The sequence below is a fragment of the Mustela lutreola genome, chromosome 9, assembly GCF_030435805.1.
Source record: "Mustela lutreola isolate mMusLut2 chromosome 9, mMusLut2.pri, whole genome shotgun sequence".
Lineage (NCBI taxonomy): Eukaryota > Metazoa > Chordata > Mammalia > Carnivora > Mustelidae > Mustela > Mustela lutreola.
Genome location: NC_081298.1, coordinates 56,388,993 through 56,408,668, shown reverse-complemented (window position 1 = coordinate 56,408,668; position 19,676 = coordinate 56,388,993). Strand labels below are relative to the sequence as shown.

General features: G+C 48.4%; 1 protein-coding gene across 2 annotated transcripts in view; it reads left to right on the top strand.

The window, feature by feature from the left end:
• Positions 1 to 19,676, top strand: part of SH3RF3 (SH3 domain containing ring finger 3) — a 361,494-nt gene that overhangs the window by 206,478 nt on the left and 135,340 nt on the right. For both annotated transcript variants that reach the window (XM_059134271.1, XM_059134270.1), the window contains exon 2: positions 6,837 to 7,112. In XM_059134271.1, coding sequence (XP_058990254.1) covers positions 6,837 to 7,112 — 276 coding nt within the window. The remainder of the gene's footprint in view (positions 1 to 6,836; positions 7,113 to 19,676) is intronic.

Below are 19,676 nucleotides of genomic sequence, written 5' to 3'. Positions count from 1 at the left end.
ATAAACTCTTTGAAGAGGAGTGTGTTGCTTCGAAAAAGTTTTATTTCTGATGCCATGATGATTTTATTACAGAGATGTATCAGCTAATTTGAGAGGAGGTTCAAAAAACCACATTCCTTCTGTGGCATAATCGTGGTATTGCTTATATAGAACCATTCATCTGGAGAACCCAAAGGGCTTTACACCTTCTACATACAAATGACTCCATCCAGCCCAAAGTCACCAGATGTCTCTAAGGCAGAACATGGGTTTCCTTAAATCTCACTCTCCTAGCAGCTCAGACTGAGAAGTTAAGCCCTAACATTACCACTAACATCAGCGAACTGCCTGCCAAAGTGCATAGAACAGCAGGCAAACTTGAGAAGAGGGCCTTTGGCAAGATCCAGGAGAAGTAAAGGAAAAAGGAAGAAAAAAAGAAAAATGTACAATTTCTTATTAATCCTCACAGATCTTGCTGAAACACAAAACTTGTGCTCAACAGAGTGGCTAATGGCCACTCTTGGTGTAGATGGCTTACGCCTGCATCACAGGGTACCGGCTTAGTGTTGTCCTCACCCCACATGTGTTGGGGGCCAAATGTGCATTTCTCTTTTGTTACCCTGGTTGGTGACCCTCTGAATAGGCTTACTCCCCATAGCCTACTGCAGGGTCTGGCACATCATGTTGTTCCGTAAATTCTTGGAAGCACATGTATGCAAATACTGGAAAGAAAATAAAATCCTCAGAACAGAGGAGTGAACCGAACAAAAATCCAGCACCTGATGGGAAGCTTTTAATGAGAAAAATGGAAGAAGGCGCTTGAAGAGCTGTAGAACTAAAACCTGGGAACGTCCTAGTTGATGTATGATGTAGTGACATCTCTATCAGAGATGTGACATGTAAACTAGAGGGAGGGGATGTTCTGTTTCACTGCTTCACTTAGCGCATGACATCGTGGCTTTTCAAGCAATTCTAAGCCTGAGAGGGTTCGCGCTCACAGTACCATCCTAGCAGGAAATATGCGAATGGTAACCTCCACAATGAAAACCACTTACAGGCTGGGGAGATGGTAAGTCACACCACAGAGCCTCTGACCTACTTGGGATACAGGCCGCACTCTGGTGAGAACATCCCCAAGTATGGCAGCTGGAGTAAGGTGAAGTGTCTTCTCCCCACGTCACAGTCCTGGGATCTGTTCTACATAGTCAGTCAAGGAGCAGGATCCTCCTGCCTTTGCTCAGAGGGGGATCTTGGAGTGGCAGGAGCTGGCTCACCTCCCCCTGTCCCCCGCCATTCAGGCTGTGGGAGGGAGAATCAGGAATTAGGATTTCCTTACCAATGTCATTATAAATGGGGGTCCAGAATTGCACAAGTCACGTGCACTAAATGACTAGAGTTATGACACGTGGCCACGGCTACCTGCAAGCAAGGCTGGGAAAGAAGGTATTTAGCTGGGTGACCTTGACCCCCAGTTGAAACCTGGAATATTCTCACTGGCAAGAAGCAAGAGCAGGTGGGTATCGGGGGACTGTTACCTGTCTCTGCCACCTTCATAGGCCCTGCAGGCTTGGCATGTTTGCGGTTAGGCTGTCTCCCATCTGCAGCCTGCTCACCGTCCCTGGAATGTGCCAGGGTGTGTTTATTCTGTGACCATCAGCTCTGCCATGTCTGTGGGAGGCAGACCCACGTGTGTCCAACTCTGTGCGTTTGCTCAGCCTGGTTCCTCAGATTGTCATGCCCCCCTCCTCAAGTAATCACTGGGATTGTCCCCATTTATCCAGGCCCAGCAACTCTTAGCAATAAGCTTTTGGGCTGTGTGGACCCTGAACCTCACATCCTGGAAAAAAACAATGTGCAGGGGAAGCTCTTAGCCCAGGTGCAATCCTGGAGGGTTGGTTTGACTGGTCCCTATGTTCATTCATTCAAGAGATATTGTGAGCATGGATCTACGTCAGGCCAGGTGTCAGGGATGCAACACCGAACAAAAAATAGGCATGTTATCTGTCCTCATGGAGCTGATGGACCAGGGGGGCCCTCCATTGGTAACATGCAGTTAGAAGCTGTGCCACTCTAAAGGGTTGCCTGGGAAGCTCTGAGTAAGGGAGACAGGTTGAGTCCTCAGAGCCTAAAACATGGGCGAGTTCTTTGTCCACACGGTTCACCTGAGCTTGCTGGGGGATCTGAAGGAGTGAGACCTGGCCTTGCCCCCGTCGCCCTCCCCAACATGCCCCGCTCCCAGGGAAGCCCTTGTGACTTAGAGCCTGTCAGCGGGCATAGTGTAATGGAGGCACATTTGTCAAAGCCTGCTGCCGCGGTGATCTCCATAAAAGATGGAGATGCTGCTGCTGTGTGTGCGTGAGCACCCATGTCTCCACGGGGTAGGGCATTAAGCCCACAGCAAGATTTGTGTGCTACATCTGAGTAATGAGCCATGAAATTGACATTATAAGTTTTAATTATTATTAATGCCTTGCAGGGGTGGCTGGTGTAAATTATCCTGTAGGCATCCCAGATGTATTTCCCTTTTCCTTTTATTTCTTTTCCTTAATGTCTTGAGCCCATAGAATGGCGGCTCAGTGGCTGTGTTTGAATAGGATTCCTCCAGAAGAGAGCACACGTGGTTGAGGGGTTCTATGGAGCAGTCTGCAGGCCGAGAGGTAATGGCGGCATGGAAACCCGGTCAGTTTCTTGGGGGCTGGGAGGGTCAGGCCCTGTCATGGACTAATTAGTTAATCTTACAAAGGGCTTTGAAGATGACAGGTGCCTTGGAGGCCTGAGAGCCCCCATTTCAGAACATTTCCTAACAGCGAGAACCAGTTTCCGACAGCTCTACCCCATCTGCCCACCCCCGCACCCCCAATAAGCCACCTCTTGGCATTGTCCCTGACTTTCATTATTGCCCTCAAAACTATGTTCTGCATCTCAGTTTTGCTCCTTAAGGTGCTGATCTTGGCAGTCTGGGGTGGGAATGCTCAGGTGGGCTGGGCTCCCTCCCTCTCCCCCTTCCCTTCTCCATGGCTCTCTCTCTCCACTTGCCCTGTCCTTGCCCACCTACAGGCACAGAACGGAGGATGGCTGCCTCACCAGACCGTAGCTGGGCCAGCAAGGCTATGCTGTGTGCTCTGAGCCCAGTGATCTGACCTCAGAGCCACAGGATGGTTGGCCCGGCCGGGCCACCGTGCTTGCAGGGCACTCCTGTCTGGCTTCTGCTGCAGCTACTCTTTTGCTCCTCCATGTGCAGTGGGACTGGCACCCTTGTCCTGGATCTCTGTGAGGCATGCTGGTTGACAAGGGGTGTCATGTCCAATCTGTCATTTGTGACTTTGCCCACCTCCAGCCCTACCCAGGCTCTGTCTCAGGAGTAAACTAAGCCCAGCTGAATGAACAAACATGCCCAGGACAGCTACCATGTTCTGGACATTCCTGTCCCAGGGCTTGGGTTGAGAGATGCTAGTGCGGTAGGGGTGTAATGGGGTACAGGCTCAGAACTTGGAGAACACAGCCTGCTGCTGCCGGGTTTGGGAGGAAGTGAGATGGGCCAAGGTAGTAAGCAAGCCCCAGGGGATCCAGAAGCACTTGCTCTCTGTGAACGAGGTGCTGCCCCTGTGGCTGGCACGGGCGGTGGGGAAGAGCGTTGGGAGCGGGAGCTGGAAGCTGGGCTGAGGCCATGTGGGGACGTCCTGATGCCATGCCCGTCCCCAAGGGTGGTCAGTAGCCATGGAAAGCTCCAGAGCCCCAGCAGGTAGATCTGCGCTGTGTTGGGGCATCCAGCCTCACAGTGGGCTGCGGGGCCTGAGGGCTCACTGGTGGAAGTTTGCAGCAGTGTTGGAGGGAGAGAGGAAGGGCCTGGCCATGGGCGGTCAGAGCAGGCCTAGTATTTCTCTGAGCGCCTGCTGACCCATGGGGGCAGGAGGACTTGAGGGTGAGTGCTAAGGTGGAGGGAGAGAGTGGGCATAGGGATCACCATGGGCATGTGCTTGGTGGTGGGTGAGTGTTCCCTGGCCCAGGTGAGGAATGCAGGGGTTGGAGGCTTTCAGGACAGTCGTGAGACATCCAGATCAAGAAGTTGAACACGCGATCAGATTGAAACCAAGTCTACCACTTGGAAGGGAAATTGGAAGCACAGATAGAGGCAGATAGAGTTGGGGTCATGGAAGGAGTTGGGCTGACCAGGCCAGGAGCCATGTTGCCCACATGGGTGGGGCCAGGCCCATTCTGGAGAGCCTTGGAAAGTCCAGGTCCCCTAAACATCAGCAGTACGTGCCTCGCAGGAACTGGGGGACACATTACTCCAGATCACCAGTCCCAGAGCTGCCCTCCTGCTGGTAAGGGCCTCACTTCCTTGTCACTACACCCAGGCTCTTTGCTGCATCCCGGGCAGGTGGAGGCCAGGATTGCACAAGGTGCCCAGGAGGGATACTGGTGAGTGGCATCTGTGTCAGCTGAGCTGGGAGAGCTGGGAGCAGGCGGGCCAGAGCAGGAATGCCAGTGACCCCGCTACTGGCTCCTTGGGGAGAAGGGGGAGGTGTGAATGTGCAAATTGCGTGCAAGGGTGCACAGAGCACAAGTGCCAATCCAGCCTTTCCTGCTCTCCTTTGTTATGAAGAGCAGCAAATCTACCAGCAACCTCAAGTGTCTGTGGGTCTCCAAACATTGCTTTTGAGCGCTGCCCGCTTGGTCTGCGGTGAAAGGAAACGGGATCTTCTGCGCATGGAGCTGAAGCCCATTTTCGAGTTGGACAGCGAGTTCTTGCCTTACAGTCCCTCTAACGCCTCTTATCTTGATGGGTGTCTCAGCTTCTCCATGTGCTGAGTAGTGAAAAGACTTCCATCATGGAAGTCAGTGTTACATTTAACTTCTAAAGTTGTGATAGACTAAGTTCAAATAGAACAAGAAAGCTACGCAGTCTTTTTGTAAATTTAACCTCACAGGCTAGGGCAGGGTTTCTCAGCCTTGGCCCTATTAATGTTCTGGGTGGGGCCGTCCTTTGCTGTGGGGGCTGCCCTGTGTATTGCAGGAAGATTAGCAGCACCCCGGCTTCTATCCTTTAGATGCCAGTGGCATCCCATCTCCCAGCTGTGACAAACAAAAGTGTCCCTGGGGGACACAATGATCCCTGCCTGAGAACCCCTGAGCCAGGGGCTGGCTGGGCTTTTGTGTGTCCTTCTTCAGGTGATTCACAGCCGACAACCCCTTCCATTCTTTTCTGATCACAGTCCTTGTGCTGCAAATCAGCCCTTTGCCTCAGCCCTCTGAAATCAGGGCCTGTTATAGGCTGTTGTGCTCGTGGTACAAAGCTAGCCAGGATGAGTATTATGGGAAACAAACTGATTTTTTTTCTTCCTCATTGAGTTCTGCTACGAAAAACTCCTCTGGTGTTACTACTTAATTGGTTAGTGGTAGCTGTTTGTCAATTTGCCAGCAGGTTCTCTCTTAACTGCTGTCATTTGACATTGCTGAAACAGAAATGCAGAGTGATTGAGTTGCCAACATGCTATTAAGTCCCCTACAAAGTGCTTTTCGATGTACTACTGCTGCAGGCTTCTGTGGTTCTATTGATTGATTCAAATACTAAAGAAAGCTTTGGCACAAACAGCCCTGGTAAGAAAATGCAGCTTCTGTCAAGGAAATTGTTGGGTATTGCCGCAGGGGCAGTGGTGGGTTTTCCTCTGGCAGAGATTTGGCCTCTGGCAGAGTTTCCTTGGGTATCGACCACCCATATGGAAGAGGAATAGAAACCCAAGCAGCCACTGGTCTTTATGAGACAGGTCCGGTTAGGTTAGGAGCTGGGAAGAGGATGGTGACGCCAAGTCTCGGGGTGGTTCAACAGACTCCTTATTGCAGAAAAGCAGAAGATTGCCACGAACTCTGTGTTGGTTTCAGAACTAGTTGCTCACCATTTGAGACCCAAGATGGCAGATCACTTTAAGAAAGGTTGGCCAATCTTTGACAGGATGGCAAGGATGTCCCATGACATTGAGAGGATACTATTTTATCGTCTTGAAATTGTACTTCTGGACTAAACTGATATGTGCATCATTTGTCATTGGTGTCATTGGTGTGTGTATGGGTGGGGGGGGGTTGTGTTGTGATAGCCAGGGACCACTTCTTAGAACTCCTAGTGCATTGAGGACCCATGTCCTAGGGGTGGCCTCCACCTTCCATGGCCAGACTATCCCTCTGGGCTGGACATCACGAGTATATGCCCTTGGTTGTGAGGGTGGGAGTGGGAAGGTCCCATGGTACATGTGGGTCTTTCCCTTTGACCTGAGAACCCCCTTGACATGTGTCTGAGTTGCTGTGAAGGTTTGGAGATGAAGTCAGGAAAACGTTTTTGGACAATAATTGTTGGAAGTTTGGCAGCTAGAAATAGCACAGAATGGAGGACAATTTAACACAGAGTAGTGGATGAAAATATCAGAGCCAATCTACCTGGGTAGGGATTCTGCTATCCTTGTGGCAGGGGGAGGTGGGTGGGGTAGGCCTTGGGCCAGTTACCTTCTTTTTTTCTATGCCTCAGTTCCCTCATCTATAAAGGGCAATAATTTAGCTTCTATTCCAGAGTCCTTTTCAGCAGAATGAGTTGATTCCTGTGGACAGTCCAGGACCACACTTGGCCCCCCTCTCACATATTCTGTTTGGGGCGGGGGGTGGCTGCCATTATGGGGACTGGTTTGTCTCAGTAGGGCCATGGGCTTGAGTATCCCCATATTGGGTGCCTGTTCTTTTGAAGTGCTTACTACTCTGGAATATTCTGTATATGCCCTCACGGTACAGGAGCCCCCCCATCCCAGACTGATCTAATGGGGCAGGAGGAAGGCCATGTTGAGTAACGTGATGCTATGTTTTGCTTTCAGACTCTCTCCCAGCTTCCCTATGGGAAGGCGCTCTACAGTTACGAGGGGAAAGAACCTGGCGACCTCAAGTTCAGCAAGGGCGACATCATCATTCTGCGGCGCAGAGTGGATGAGCACTGGTACCATGGGGAGCTGCATGGTGCTCACGGCTTCCTGCCTGCCAGCTACATCCAGTGCGTTCGGCCCTTGCCGCAGACCCCGCCCCAGGGCAAAGCACTTTATGATTTCGAGATGAAGGACAGAGACCAGGACAAGGACTGTCTGACCTTTACCAAGGTAAGGGGGGCCCCTGTGAACATTGCCACCCACACCCCATGATTCCCACTTAACCTGCCCATTGGAATCCTGGCTCCTTCCAGAGTGGCCAAGCTCCTCCCTGTTGGGCCTCAGTAAGTAGGGAGAGCCGTTTCCTACTTGCTGAGTTTTTGTTGAATGGAAGGACATGGTACACAGCCTGACACACAGTTCCCCGGAGAGCTGCCAGGACACTCACTGGGTGACAGATGCAGGACCCTCCGTCACCTGAGTCACAGTGTCTCTGTGGTGACTCAGGTCCAGAGGAGTGAAGTATCTCCAGGACTGGCAGACCCTGGGAGAGGGGGCCCATCAGGGAAGGCTGCTGCAGGGACCCCTTTAGCTCACAGGGAAGTGGCGGTAGGGCCCAGAAGCCAGTGTGCCTCAGCCCTGTCCTCTGCAACAACACCAGAAGGGACAGACATGTGCGCATAGGGACAGATCAGTCTTGCAGAGAGGGACCCAGGGGCTGACAGACTGAATAGTGTTTGGCTGCAGAACTGTCCCAGCAGAGCCCAGTGAGATGCCAAGGGGCCTGGTTTCTGGCCATCCCAGGCCTCTGTGACTGTAAAGTGCAGAGAGAGCAGAGAGGATGGTCCTGTAAGCCTTGATGGTCCGTTGCCAACTACAACTGACAAGTTCCATTCTGTGGTGTTCCCCTTCCTTGTTTTCACTCACACACCCTCCTCCTGGTGCTGGGCAAGGTCGGGCCTCTGGAGCCCCTACCCAGTAGTAGTAGCCACAGTTGCCCTTGATAGCTTTACCGACATGGGCAAGCTTGATCTTGACTGTCTTCCTCATGTTGTAACCTGAGCTCCAAGAGGCTTACCAGCAGCTGGTGGCTCGGGCCTCTCCTTGCACCTTCCATCTTCTGTCTCCTGTCTGTCCTGGTCCCCCCTCCCCCCTGCCTCACGTTTGCATGTGTGGTTGTAAGTAACAGAGCTAGAACTCTAAATCTCCGGCTTAGAGCCTGCGTCCTTCCTACTTCGGAGAGGCCATTGTTATTCTCCCTCTCCCCACATCTGCTCCTTCTCCCCACATCTGCCGAACTTGGCCGTGCTGCTGGGCTCTCTGGAGGGCCACTGGAGTACCGCGCACACCATTTCCGAGCAAAATTGGCATGTCCTGCACTTGGCTGCTATTTGTGTCTTGTTCCATTGTTCTGACTGACAGTGAATAATCTATTTTTCATTCACGGATTCAACTCTTTTCTACCTTCCTTTCATCAAGGTGTTCTGATGCTAATTCCAATTGTCATCTGGCTGGTGCGGCTCCCCAGGCAGCTGCAGCCAGACCTGTCCCCCTTGCCTCTCTCCCCCTCCCTCCTCCTCTTCTCTGTCTTTCCCTCAGTCTGCAGCCTAGAGTGACAGTCTGCCTGGAGTGCAATGTCAGAGCCCCGACTTTGCTCACTTCTCTGCCCAGGGGACTCCGGAGAACCTCCCCTGAGAGAAGAACATGCCGGGGGTGTGTGACACTCTGTGCTGTCACTTGTGACCAAGAACAGGGACCCCTCTCGAGTTCTGGTTGGGCTCTTGCTAAGAAGGCAGACAGACTCTGTGATGGCTTCAGGCTTCTCTGAGCTCAGCCTGCTCCAGGAACAGACAGAGCCTTCCTCAAAGAATTTTGTCAGAGGAGGCGCTTTGAGCTGGGAGAGCTTACCTTGCAATGACCACCGCAGAGCCGTGGAGCACACAGCTTCAGCTGGCATGAGCAGAGGTCTGCCTTCCCCACCAACGCCATAACCTGCTCTGTTCTACAGGCCTCTGCCTGGGACACTCAGCTCCAGGGCTCTAAGACCAGAGCCCATCAGACAAGAGGACAGAGAGGCATTTGTCCTCTCCCCAACAGGATGTACTGGCCTCCAGCTCTGCTGGGCACTGTACCACACCCAGAGGTCACAAACAGACCTGCTGCCCTCCGGAGCCTCACGTGTAGTGGCAGAGGCAGGCAGGAGCAAGTCAAGTGTCCCAGAGTCAGCCTCAGACAACAACCCTGGTCACCTGGGAGCTGGAGCAGACATTTAGTAAAGGTTCCAAAACATTTAGTGGTAGCCCTTGGTGTCTGGCATTTCAGAAGAAGCAGTAAGTGGTCCTCATGGGGAAAATTAAAACTCAGGTTTTCTAGGCTCATTCTGTGGTTGGTATCATTCTTACTTGGAACTGGGTTGGGGGTACAACGACTGTGTCTAGGGTATGAGCGGACATTGCTATTGAGGGATCTGTGGCTATGAAGGCTTCTAGAGAGATGGCATTTGAGTTGCAAAGGCACCCAGCACGTGAGGGTCTGGGAGGGTCCCTGGCTAGGTAATGTGGCTGTTCCCATGGGAAGCCAGGCAGGAAGTGCATTATCTCAGAGTGTTTTCCAAGGACTTTTTTTCTTGAATCCTGTGGATTAATATGGAGAGTTAAAAACCCCTGCACACGATGCCCACCGAAAATTGTGCTGTGACATCCCTCCCCTGCCCTGTTCACATAACCTTTCTGGGAGCACCCACTTTTGCCCGTCTGCTTGGATTGACGCCCCTACTGAGCCCCTGTTCTATCTACAGCTCTTACCTCTAAATGTCTTCAAACAAAGCCTCTGTAGGACATGGGTGACGAGTCGTGACTCTCCAGCTCTGTTCCTATTTCCTCTTGCCCACGCTGCTTGCCTGACATTTCCTTTGCATGTGCATTTGACCAGCTCATTTGTTCCCAAGCCTGGGCCACTGGTTCCATCTGACAACCTCCGTTTATATCACACCTCAAGTGACTCTGGAGTTGACATCACTCCTTCAGCCCGGCTTGATTTTGGCTGCATGGAATGCTTTGTTGTTTGCCTGCATTCCACTCTGGAGTCAGCAAGGAAAGAGGGGTCTCTAAGATCCACGGATGACACCCACTTACCTTTCAAAAACCTCATGGTGATAGGATTGATTGGGTTTAAAAAGTCAGGAAGCAGGTGGATCAAAGCAAGATTTTTTACCTTCAGCATTGGCTTTTGAACAGTCCTGTTAAAATTGCTTGAATTAGAGCCATTCTAAAACCAAAGTCCTTGCTTCATTTAAGAAGAGAATGAATAATTACTTTTAGTGAAGCAGCTAAAAAAAAGCATATTTTATAACTTCTTAGTTGTCCCACTCCAAAAAGCAGGGCACATGCCAATGCAAAGACTAAAGTAAAGAAGGACACTGAGCCCCCAAAGCTTGGCCACCTGTGCTTTTGCCAGCTCTCACGTGGGGCCTTGATGCCTGCTGCCCTCTGCATGCACAGAGAGGAAATGAGTTTGCTGGGGAGGCACCCTTGCGCAGGGACTTTGCAGTTAGGGACCCCACAGCTGACCTCGGGGAAACATTTAACCTTGTCAGAGCACCTAATCTTCAGGGTCAGGACACAGGTCCTATTGGGAGGGGTGGTGCCGGAGTGAAGGGATACAAGTAAAGAGCTATGCTTCAGGCTTGGCAGACGAGCGGGGACTTTGAGTTCCAGTCTTTCTGTGACAGCTTAGTCCACGTTACCTGGTGTTAACTCAACTACAAAATCCAACAAATTCTCTTTGAACCCTGACTGTGTACATTCCAGCTTAACATCCTCATTGCCCAGTGAGGCGGCTGTGCTGGATGTCAGGGGCCTGGGGCTGCCCTTTAGTGAATTTACTCTGTAAAGCTCAGGAATCCTGAGAGGCCATGAGATTATCTTAGGCAGCACCTGTCTGACCCCAGAGTCACTTTTGCACCCTGCTAGCAGCAGGAGCCTGAGGCTCATCGTGTTGGACTGAACCCTATCATGCTTACCACATGAGGCTGTGGATCAGTGGCCATAGGGACAGCTCTCTTCCACACCTTCACCACACACTGTCCCTTCTCCAGTCTCCCCTCAGGGCCCGAGGGATGCTCTGAGTTTGCAAAGACCGGTATAAAACACAACCACCCTGTCCCGGCCTAGCCCTACTTTTCTGCTGTTGGGGTCAGCACAACACCCTTCCATGTGATCTTATTACGCTGCTGAATGTTTAATCATTGTTTCCCAAAAGTGTGGGACTTCTCTTCTGTGTGAATTACCCCAGCATTAATCCCGAACTATGTTCTGATCCAGGGGACGGGCTTAGATAAAAATCAGGTGTAGACAGTTTGGGCTCTGGAGTCGGTAAACAAGGATACAGATCACGACACTTTTTTCTTATTAAGTGGTAACTTTGGGACATGTATTTGGTCTTTGAGTCTCTTTTTTTAGCTGTACAATGGAGTTTATAATAGGATTCATTGAGTAAAGGCATTTAGAGAACCAGGCTCAGAAATAGGTATTCAATAAATATTTGCTTTCTGTCCTCTGCTTTCTTCCTGTTTCAGGAAAAGATGAAATTCAGTCAGATACTTATCACTTTTTATCTCAGTCCAAAATGCTCACAGGAAAACAAACACCCTTCCTAAGTCACCGACTGCTTGGGAGGCTGAGAATTTGGCCGGTTGGCTAGACCCTTTTTTTTTTTTTTTTTTTTCCTGGGGGCTAAATCCCTCAGGGTATTGCCCAGGGTGTGTGAAATCTTAACACCCGTGTTGAGAATGTTGTCCCCATCGCTGGGCACCCAGGCCCACTGTGTCTTCTCTTCTTTCCAACAAGTGTTGGGAATGCTTTCAGGGCTGGAAAGACCCAGGAAGTAAAGTGGGACGAGCTTCACTGCAGGGCTCTGCTCAGGAAACCCCCAGAAGTTACAAGAGAACCTCAGTCACCTTTGTGGCTCGGGTTCCTGGTTCCTTCCTTCCAGCCACCTCTGAGTCCTGCTCGGCCTGGGTCAAGGAGACACCTTTACTAAGGTGACCAGCTCCAAACACGAGCACAGAGGAGGTGACAGGGAGAGCAGTGGCAGCCTGGGGGCTTCTGAGGAATGTCCTTGCCCAAACCCTTGTTTGGATATCCAGGTGAGGGTGTGAGAAACTGATAGGGAATCTTTTAGATTTGTTAAAAGATAGATAGATATTTTTTACGTCTGTGAAGCTTTGTCAAGAAGTATTCCCCCAGACTAGCCTCCCACCCGGTATGCCCCATCTCCCCGGCTCACCATGAGCACCCGCAGCCTGTTGTCCCCTCAGCGCTGGAGCCTGCCCCACCTGGTTCCAGCCTCCTCAGAGCCAACGTCAGAGTCTGTGCCGTCTGAGAGGCCCTGCCTGACCCGGTGCCCACCTCCCTCCCAGGCTCAGTTCCAGGCCTGCTCTTGGCTCACTCCACTCGTGCTACACTGGCCTCCCAACCCCTGTCCCTCCATCCTGTTGGCTCCCCTAGAGCCTCTGCAGCTCCCCCCATGGCCTGAGCACCCTCCCCACCTGTCACATGTCCCTTGGAATGGCCCCTGACCCCTGAGTGATGGAGCCTCCCTACCCAGCACTCTACACTCACATTTTTCCTTCCAGAGAAGGTAATATGTGTAGTTACATGACAGTTGTCTATCTCATGGCTGGAGTGCAGGCTTTCTGAGTGTGGCCATCCTGCCTTTACCAACTGCCGATCCCCGTCTTGGGAAAGTGAGGGGGACACAGGACATTGAATATGTACTTGTGAGTGAGGCTGGGTGCAGGCACTCTGTCTTGGCCTGGACAAGAGGTCAGCTGCGTTTGCTCTGGAGAGTACAAGTTTATTTTTGTCCAGCCTCCTTGTCCATTCATTCATTCATCAGATGCTTATCAGTGCTGGACTGTATTCCCAGTGGGCCAGTGGCTGGGAAGGGCCCCATCTTCAAGGGTTCACGGCCCACAGTGGGCACACTGGGAGCAGGGTCTTCATACCTGAGCCTCCATCCTACTGGGGAATGTGTGTGCCTGTGTTGTGTGTGTGTGCCTAGGGTATGGCAAGTGTAGTACATGTGTACATGTGGTATGTGGTATGCGTGTGTGCCTGTAGTGTGTGTACATATGATATGTGTGAGTGTAGTGTGTATATGTGCCTGTAGTGTGTGTGAGTGTGGTATGTGGTGTGTGTGTGTCTATAGCATGTGTGCCTCTGATGTATGTGATTGTGTGTATGTGATGTATGTGTGCGCGCATGTGATGTATGTGCCTGTGGTGTGTGTGCATGAGTGTGGGGGGGTATATCTGCAGGGGGGAGATCTGAAAGCACTGAGGAGGGTGCGACATCTGACCTCTGTCCTCTCCACTTAGATCTGGACCCACCCTGAGGCTGCATGTGAGACTCCCCCAAGGTCTGGCTCTCTCCTAGAATGTTGCCTTTCTATGAGTGGTTCCAGGCCTCTGACAGCCTCTGGATTTGAGATGGGATGTGCAAGACAGGACAGTCTGAGGTTCTGGAATGCCATGGCTCCCAGAGTCCTCAGCAGGACAGCAGAGGGTTAATGGCAGCGATGACTCCATTAAGAGCCACACCTAGAACTGCCCAGAGAAACAATTTTTGTTACTTCTGCAACAAAAGACTGAGGGAGTTTTTCAACCTTTCCTTTTTTAATTTCCCTTCTTTCTGAGGAGTGGTGATTTGGGCACCATGTGACTGGCTTGCATTCTGACAAGGAAGGGCTCGGTGACAGGTGTGGGTCCCCAGTCACGCTGTAGTATGAGGTGGTTATGGCTGTGGCCTGCCGAGCAGGCAGCCCGCCCTGAAGGGATGAAAAGGAAGGGCTCCCTCTGGTCTGGTTCCCACTGCTTCTCAGAAACCACTTGAGTGCGGGTGAAGGGGGAGGGAAGGCTTTCAAGTGGCTCTCCAGGAGGATCTGCTTGCTCTTCGTGGCCCTTCAAGGATGGTTCTAGCTGCTTGATGTGTGTTATTGCTACACCACTCAGGAGAGTAAAACCGTCGGCCCTTGGATTTGGTTTATCCAGACGTGCTGAAGGAACTCTGCTAGGTTTTCAGACTGAGCCCCAGATGTGTGAGCAGTGACCTTTACTGAACTGCATTTCTGAAATGGTATTAGGGCTGGGTGCTAGGTGAGTCACCTTCAGTGGCATCCAGAGGGCCTCTGGGTGGACACAGAGGTACCACCCTCCCTGTGGGTCCAGAAGGTGGACCGTCAGGGCTCCGCTCCCCAGCTTCTTTACAGAGCCCATCTGCTTGCCGATTCACTTTCCCCCAGGTAGGAACAAGCCCACAGATTTGAAATAGACTTGCAGTTTGAGGGGTGCCCAGGTGGCTCAGTTAAGCATCTGACTCTTGGTTTCGGCTCAAGTCTCAATCTCGGGATTGAAGCCCGTTCGGGCTCCATGTGCTCAGTGGGAGTCTGCTCAAGATTCTCTCTCTTCCTCTCCCTCTGCCCCTCCCGCTCTGGTCTCTCTCTCAAACAAATAAATCTTTAAAAAAGAAAGAAAGAAAGAAATGCAGGTTGAAGGCCCCTTTTAGATGGCAGGCCTACCACAATACCTAAATCCTTTTCAAATGTATTACCCACTAAGCCTTGGGAGGAAAAGCAATATACTTTTTTAATAACCATGCTATGTTCATAGCCCAAACTTACCATCACTTAGGACCACCCTGAGACTGGCTAGATGCAAAGGAGAGCCACTGCTGTATGACAGTGGCACTTGGTATATTTTCAAAGCATGGGAACTTGAGGGAAGAGGGAAAACAGCACATAGAATTACACTGCTCCACAGTGAGCAATGAGCACCTTACTTGAGACATGTGAATGAAATTGAGCCGTGCATCTGAAAATGAAATGATGTGGTGGGAACAGGTTTCCTCCATAAAATCCTCAAATTGGCCCAAAACTTGTGTGGCCCACCTGACTATCAGTGGTGTCTAGTTAGATTTCATTTACTCAGGTACATCAAGCAAGGGTTGGTAAACTAGTGATTGTGGGTCAGATTCTACCCACTCACTGTCCTTTGTGTAAATAAAGTTTTATTGGCACATAGCAAGACTCCTTCCTTTACATGTTATCTCTGGATGCTTTCATACTCAAACAGAATATGTGACAGAGACAGGATTGCCTCAAAATCCTGAACTATTGCCTCAATTCCTGAAAGTCTGGCACTTTCTAGAAAGACTTACTGACCTGTTCCATAGAGCACAGCACTATGGGGGCCACGCCCTCTTGTTCCTTGAGCATTCCACTCAGCATGGCTTTGTTCTCAGGCCACCAGCAGCCCACCACATCGAGTGTGACATTCAGGGGACACCATTCTCTACAAAACAGCAACCAAAAACTCAGGTCTGAACCATGCAGCTCAGTCTTGCCACTGTCATATGGAAAGCTCATTTACTATTTGAGGGGGGATCAATTCTCTGTATTCCAAAGAGGCCCATAGCAGGAATTTTCCCCTTTCTCTTATCCTTTGGGAAGCACTGGTTCCAGCTTTTTTGAAATATTGACAGTGAATCAGACACCCAATGTGATCTAGCCACCAAAAAAGGGTTCTTGTTTCCCCGGTCCTACAATGGTGACAGGAGAAGTGATCGGTGTTTCCAGAACACAACAGATTTCATGCTGGTAGCCCTGACATGCTAGGGTGAACTTTTTCATTGCCCAGCACTCAAATATTCCTCCTTGGAGGCTGTCTCTGGTGTGTGAGTTTGGGTTAGAGTCAGAGCTATAGGAAACCTTTCTTGATGTTCCTAGGCAAACTGACTTATTTGTGTTTACAGAGAGTGACTGGGCTCCTGTACCCACTGTCCTCCCAGCCCAGTCTCCCCAACAAAATTCATGCCAGCTAAATAGGATCATTCTAAATCCTACCACTGCCATGGAACCCCAGCCAGCCACAGGACCAAGAATTTCCCCCATCAATATGTGGGCCAGATCAGAGACCTCCCACCAGGTCCTACCAAACCACAGCAGGGACTGCATTGGTCTTGCATCTGAGAGGCAGGTGGGGATGACAGGTTCCACCTGCTCCTTTCACTAACTTCACGGTAGCTGACAGGATTGGATTTTGAACCCCACTTACTGCATTGTGCTGGGATTTCACTGTCCTTACACTGTATCAGTGGACGTTAGGAGAAGACCTCTCCCACCCATTGTTGAGTTCTTCTTGGGAAGGGATAGTGTTTCTTCCCCATGCGTGGCTCTTGGGGGATGCTTGCATAGTGGTGGTCACATAAGCAACAGATTGACACTACTGAACACTTGGAGTGATGACAGAGCCCCTGGCCAAAGAGCGGACACTTGTTTTTGGCTAGCTTTCCCTTACATGGGGCTGTGTCTGCTTCTCAGTCCTTTATAGCCCTTGGTGTGTGTCCTGTCCTCCCGAATGAGCCCAGCTCTTCAGTGCGGTAATGATGCCAAGGCTGCAAGACAGTTTCCATGCCTCCCAGCTTTCTCATGTCTCAGGCTCAGGGATACCACTTTCTTCTCTGGTATTCTGTGACTCAATTTCAGGCTGTCCACATAATGGTTGACTTTCTCCATATGTGATGTCTCTTTAGAGAGGTATTAGGTTCAAATTCAGTACTCAAGGCATGTTGTGACTTATCTATCCTGGATAGACTATTACCTCAAAAAAACAAAACAAAACAAAACAAAACCCTTTAAACCTAAATAAACCATAATATACCATCAAATCCTCTAATCAAAATTATACAGCTATCCTCATACTCTCTACCCAGTGTGGGGATGGTAAGATGCCAACACCCAGTCCTTCCACCTTTCCATCTTCCTGTGTGCCTAACACCACAGCTGAGTTGTATCTGTTCTTCAACTTCAAAGACATGGACCATACATGTATGTTTTTGTGTCCAGTTTTGCTCTCTCTCAACATTACATTCGTGAGCCGTGTCTGCATGGTTCTAGCATGCTCTAGTGTGTCCATGGTCATCACTCTATGGCTCTATTACCTTTTAAAAAAATACTTAACTTGTAGAGTAGTTTTTGTTTCACTCCTGAATTGACAGAATGTACAGAGATTTCCCCATAACCCTAGCCTCACATATGCATTGCGTCCCCTGCTATTAGCGCCTCTCCCCAGAGATGCACACGCTGTAACTGCCATTGACGAGCCTACACTGACCCATCATAATCACCCAAAGTCTGTGGTTTATGTTAGGGTTCTCTCTTGGGGTTGTACATTCTGTGGGTTTGGGCAAATTTATAATGACGTGTCTCTCCATCATGTATCGTACAGAGTGTTTTCACCCTAAAGATCTTCTGTGTTCTACCTGTTTGTCCCTTTCTTCCCTACTTCCCAACGCTTGACAACCATGGATCTTCTTACTGTCTCCATAGTTTTGCCTTTTCCACAGTATCACAAAGTTGGAATAACATAACATATAACCTTTTCAGATTGGTTTCTTTTTCTTAGTAATATCCATATATCTTTCTTCGATGACTTTTCATGGCTTGATAATTCATGTCTTTTTAGCTTTAGATCAGACTCTCTTATCTTTAATGTACTGGTTTATTTATCCATTCACCTACTGAAGGACATCATTAGATTGTTTCCAAGCTTTAGCATTATGAATAAGCAGCTGTAAATATCCTGAGTGGGTTTTTGTGTGGATATAAATTTCAGCCCTTTGGTTAAATACCAAGGAATGTAACTGCTGGATTATAAGATAAGAGTATGTTTCATTTTGTAAGAAACCCCCTGGAAGTAACTGTGTCTTTGGAAGTAACTGTGCTATTTTGTATCCCCTACAAGCCATGAATGAGTGTTCCTGTTACCCCACATTCTTGCCAGCATTTGGCGGTGTCTGTGTTCCAGATTTTGGCCATTTTAATAGGTGTGTGGTGACATCTTGTTGTTTTAATTTGCATTGCCCAAATGACATATGACATGGAGTATTTTTTTCATATTTGTATTTGCCATCTGTGTCTCTTCTTTGGTGAGATGTCTGTTATATCTTTAGTTCATTTTTAAATTGGATTTTTTGTTTTCTTATTTTCTAAAGTAGGCCCCATGCCCAGTGTGGGGCTTGAACTCACAACCCTGAGATCGAGTCACATGCTGACTGAGCCAGCCAGGTGCCTCTGTTTTCTTACTGTTGAGTTTTAAGAGTTATTTGTATTTTTTGAATCATAGTCCTTTACCATATATGTCTTTTGCAAACATTTTCATGAACCTTTTTATGCTCTTTGACAGTGTGTTTTGCTGAGCAGAAATTTTTAATTTTAAGGATTCCCAACTTATCAATTCTTTCATAGACCAGGCTTTGATATTTTATCTAAAAAGTCATCACTAAACCCAAAGTTGTCTGGATATTCTCCTATGTTACCTTCTGAGAGTTTTATATTTTTGTGTTTTACATTTATTCTATTGTTCACTTTGAGTTAATTTTTGTGAATGCTGTAAGGTCTGTGTCTAGATCCATTTTCTACATGTGGATGTCCAACCATTCTAATATCATCTTTTGAAAAGAATTATCTTTCTCCATTGTATTGCCTTTGTTCCTTTGTTGAAGATTGGTCTAATTCTGAATGCTCTCTTATGCTCCATTGATCTGTTTTTGTATTCTAATACCAATACCACACTGTCTTCAGTAATGTAATTTTAAGTGAGGCTTGAAGTTGTATTTTATCAGTCTTTGTTCTTCTCTTTCAAATTGTGTTGGCTGTTCTGGGTCTTTTCCATTTACATATAAACTTCAGAACCAGCTTGTTGAGATTCATAAAATAACTTGCTGATCTTTTGTTTGGAATTGCATTAAACCTAGAAGTTGAGAAAAATTGATATCTTGATGATATTGAGTCTTCCTATCCATCCATGAACATGGAACATATCTCTATTTTGTTTTTTCAATTTTATTCATCAGAGTTTTGCAGATTTCTCATATAACTCTTATAGGTATTTTGCTAGATTTATATCCTGCAGTCTTGCTATAATTGCTTATTGGTTCCAGGAGTCTTTTTGTTGATTCTTTTAGGTTTTCTACATAGACAGTTATGTCATCTGCAAACTAAGACAGCTTTATTTCTTCCTTCCTAATTTGTATGCTCTATATTTCCTTTTGTTATCTTATTGTATTAATAGATTTCCACTATGATGTTGAAAGGCTGCGGTGAGGAGGAAAATCTTGGCCTTGTTCCTGAACTTTGTGGGAAAGCTTCTTGTTTCTCACCAATATACTGTTAGTTGTAGGGTTTTTTCATAAATGTATTTCATAAGTTGAGGAAGTTTCACACTGTTTCTAACTTGCTAAGAGCTTTTTTTTTTTTTTTAAATATCATAAGTCAGTGTTTGGTTTTTTTAAGTGCTTTTTGTGCATCTATTGATATGAGGATGTGATTTTTTTCTTCTTTAGTTTGTTCATGTGATGAATTATATTAATTGATTTTTGAATGATAAATCAGCTTTGCATACCTAGGATAAATTCCAGTTGGTCATGCTGAATAATTCTTTTTAAACTTTTTGTATTCAATTTGCTAATATTCTGTTGAGGATTTTTGCATCTATGCTTATGAGAAATGTTGGTCTGTAGTTTTCTTTGCCTGCTGTGTCTCTGTCTGGTTTCAGTATTAGTGTAATGGTAGTTTCACAGAATGAGTTAGGAAGTCACCCCTCTGCTTCTACCTTCTGGAAGAGATTGTTAGATAATTTGGTATAACTTAAAGAAGTTATTTTAAGTGTTTGGAAGAATTTACTAATGAACTCAGCTAGATCTGGTGCTTTCTGTTTTGGAAATTTATTAATTATTG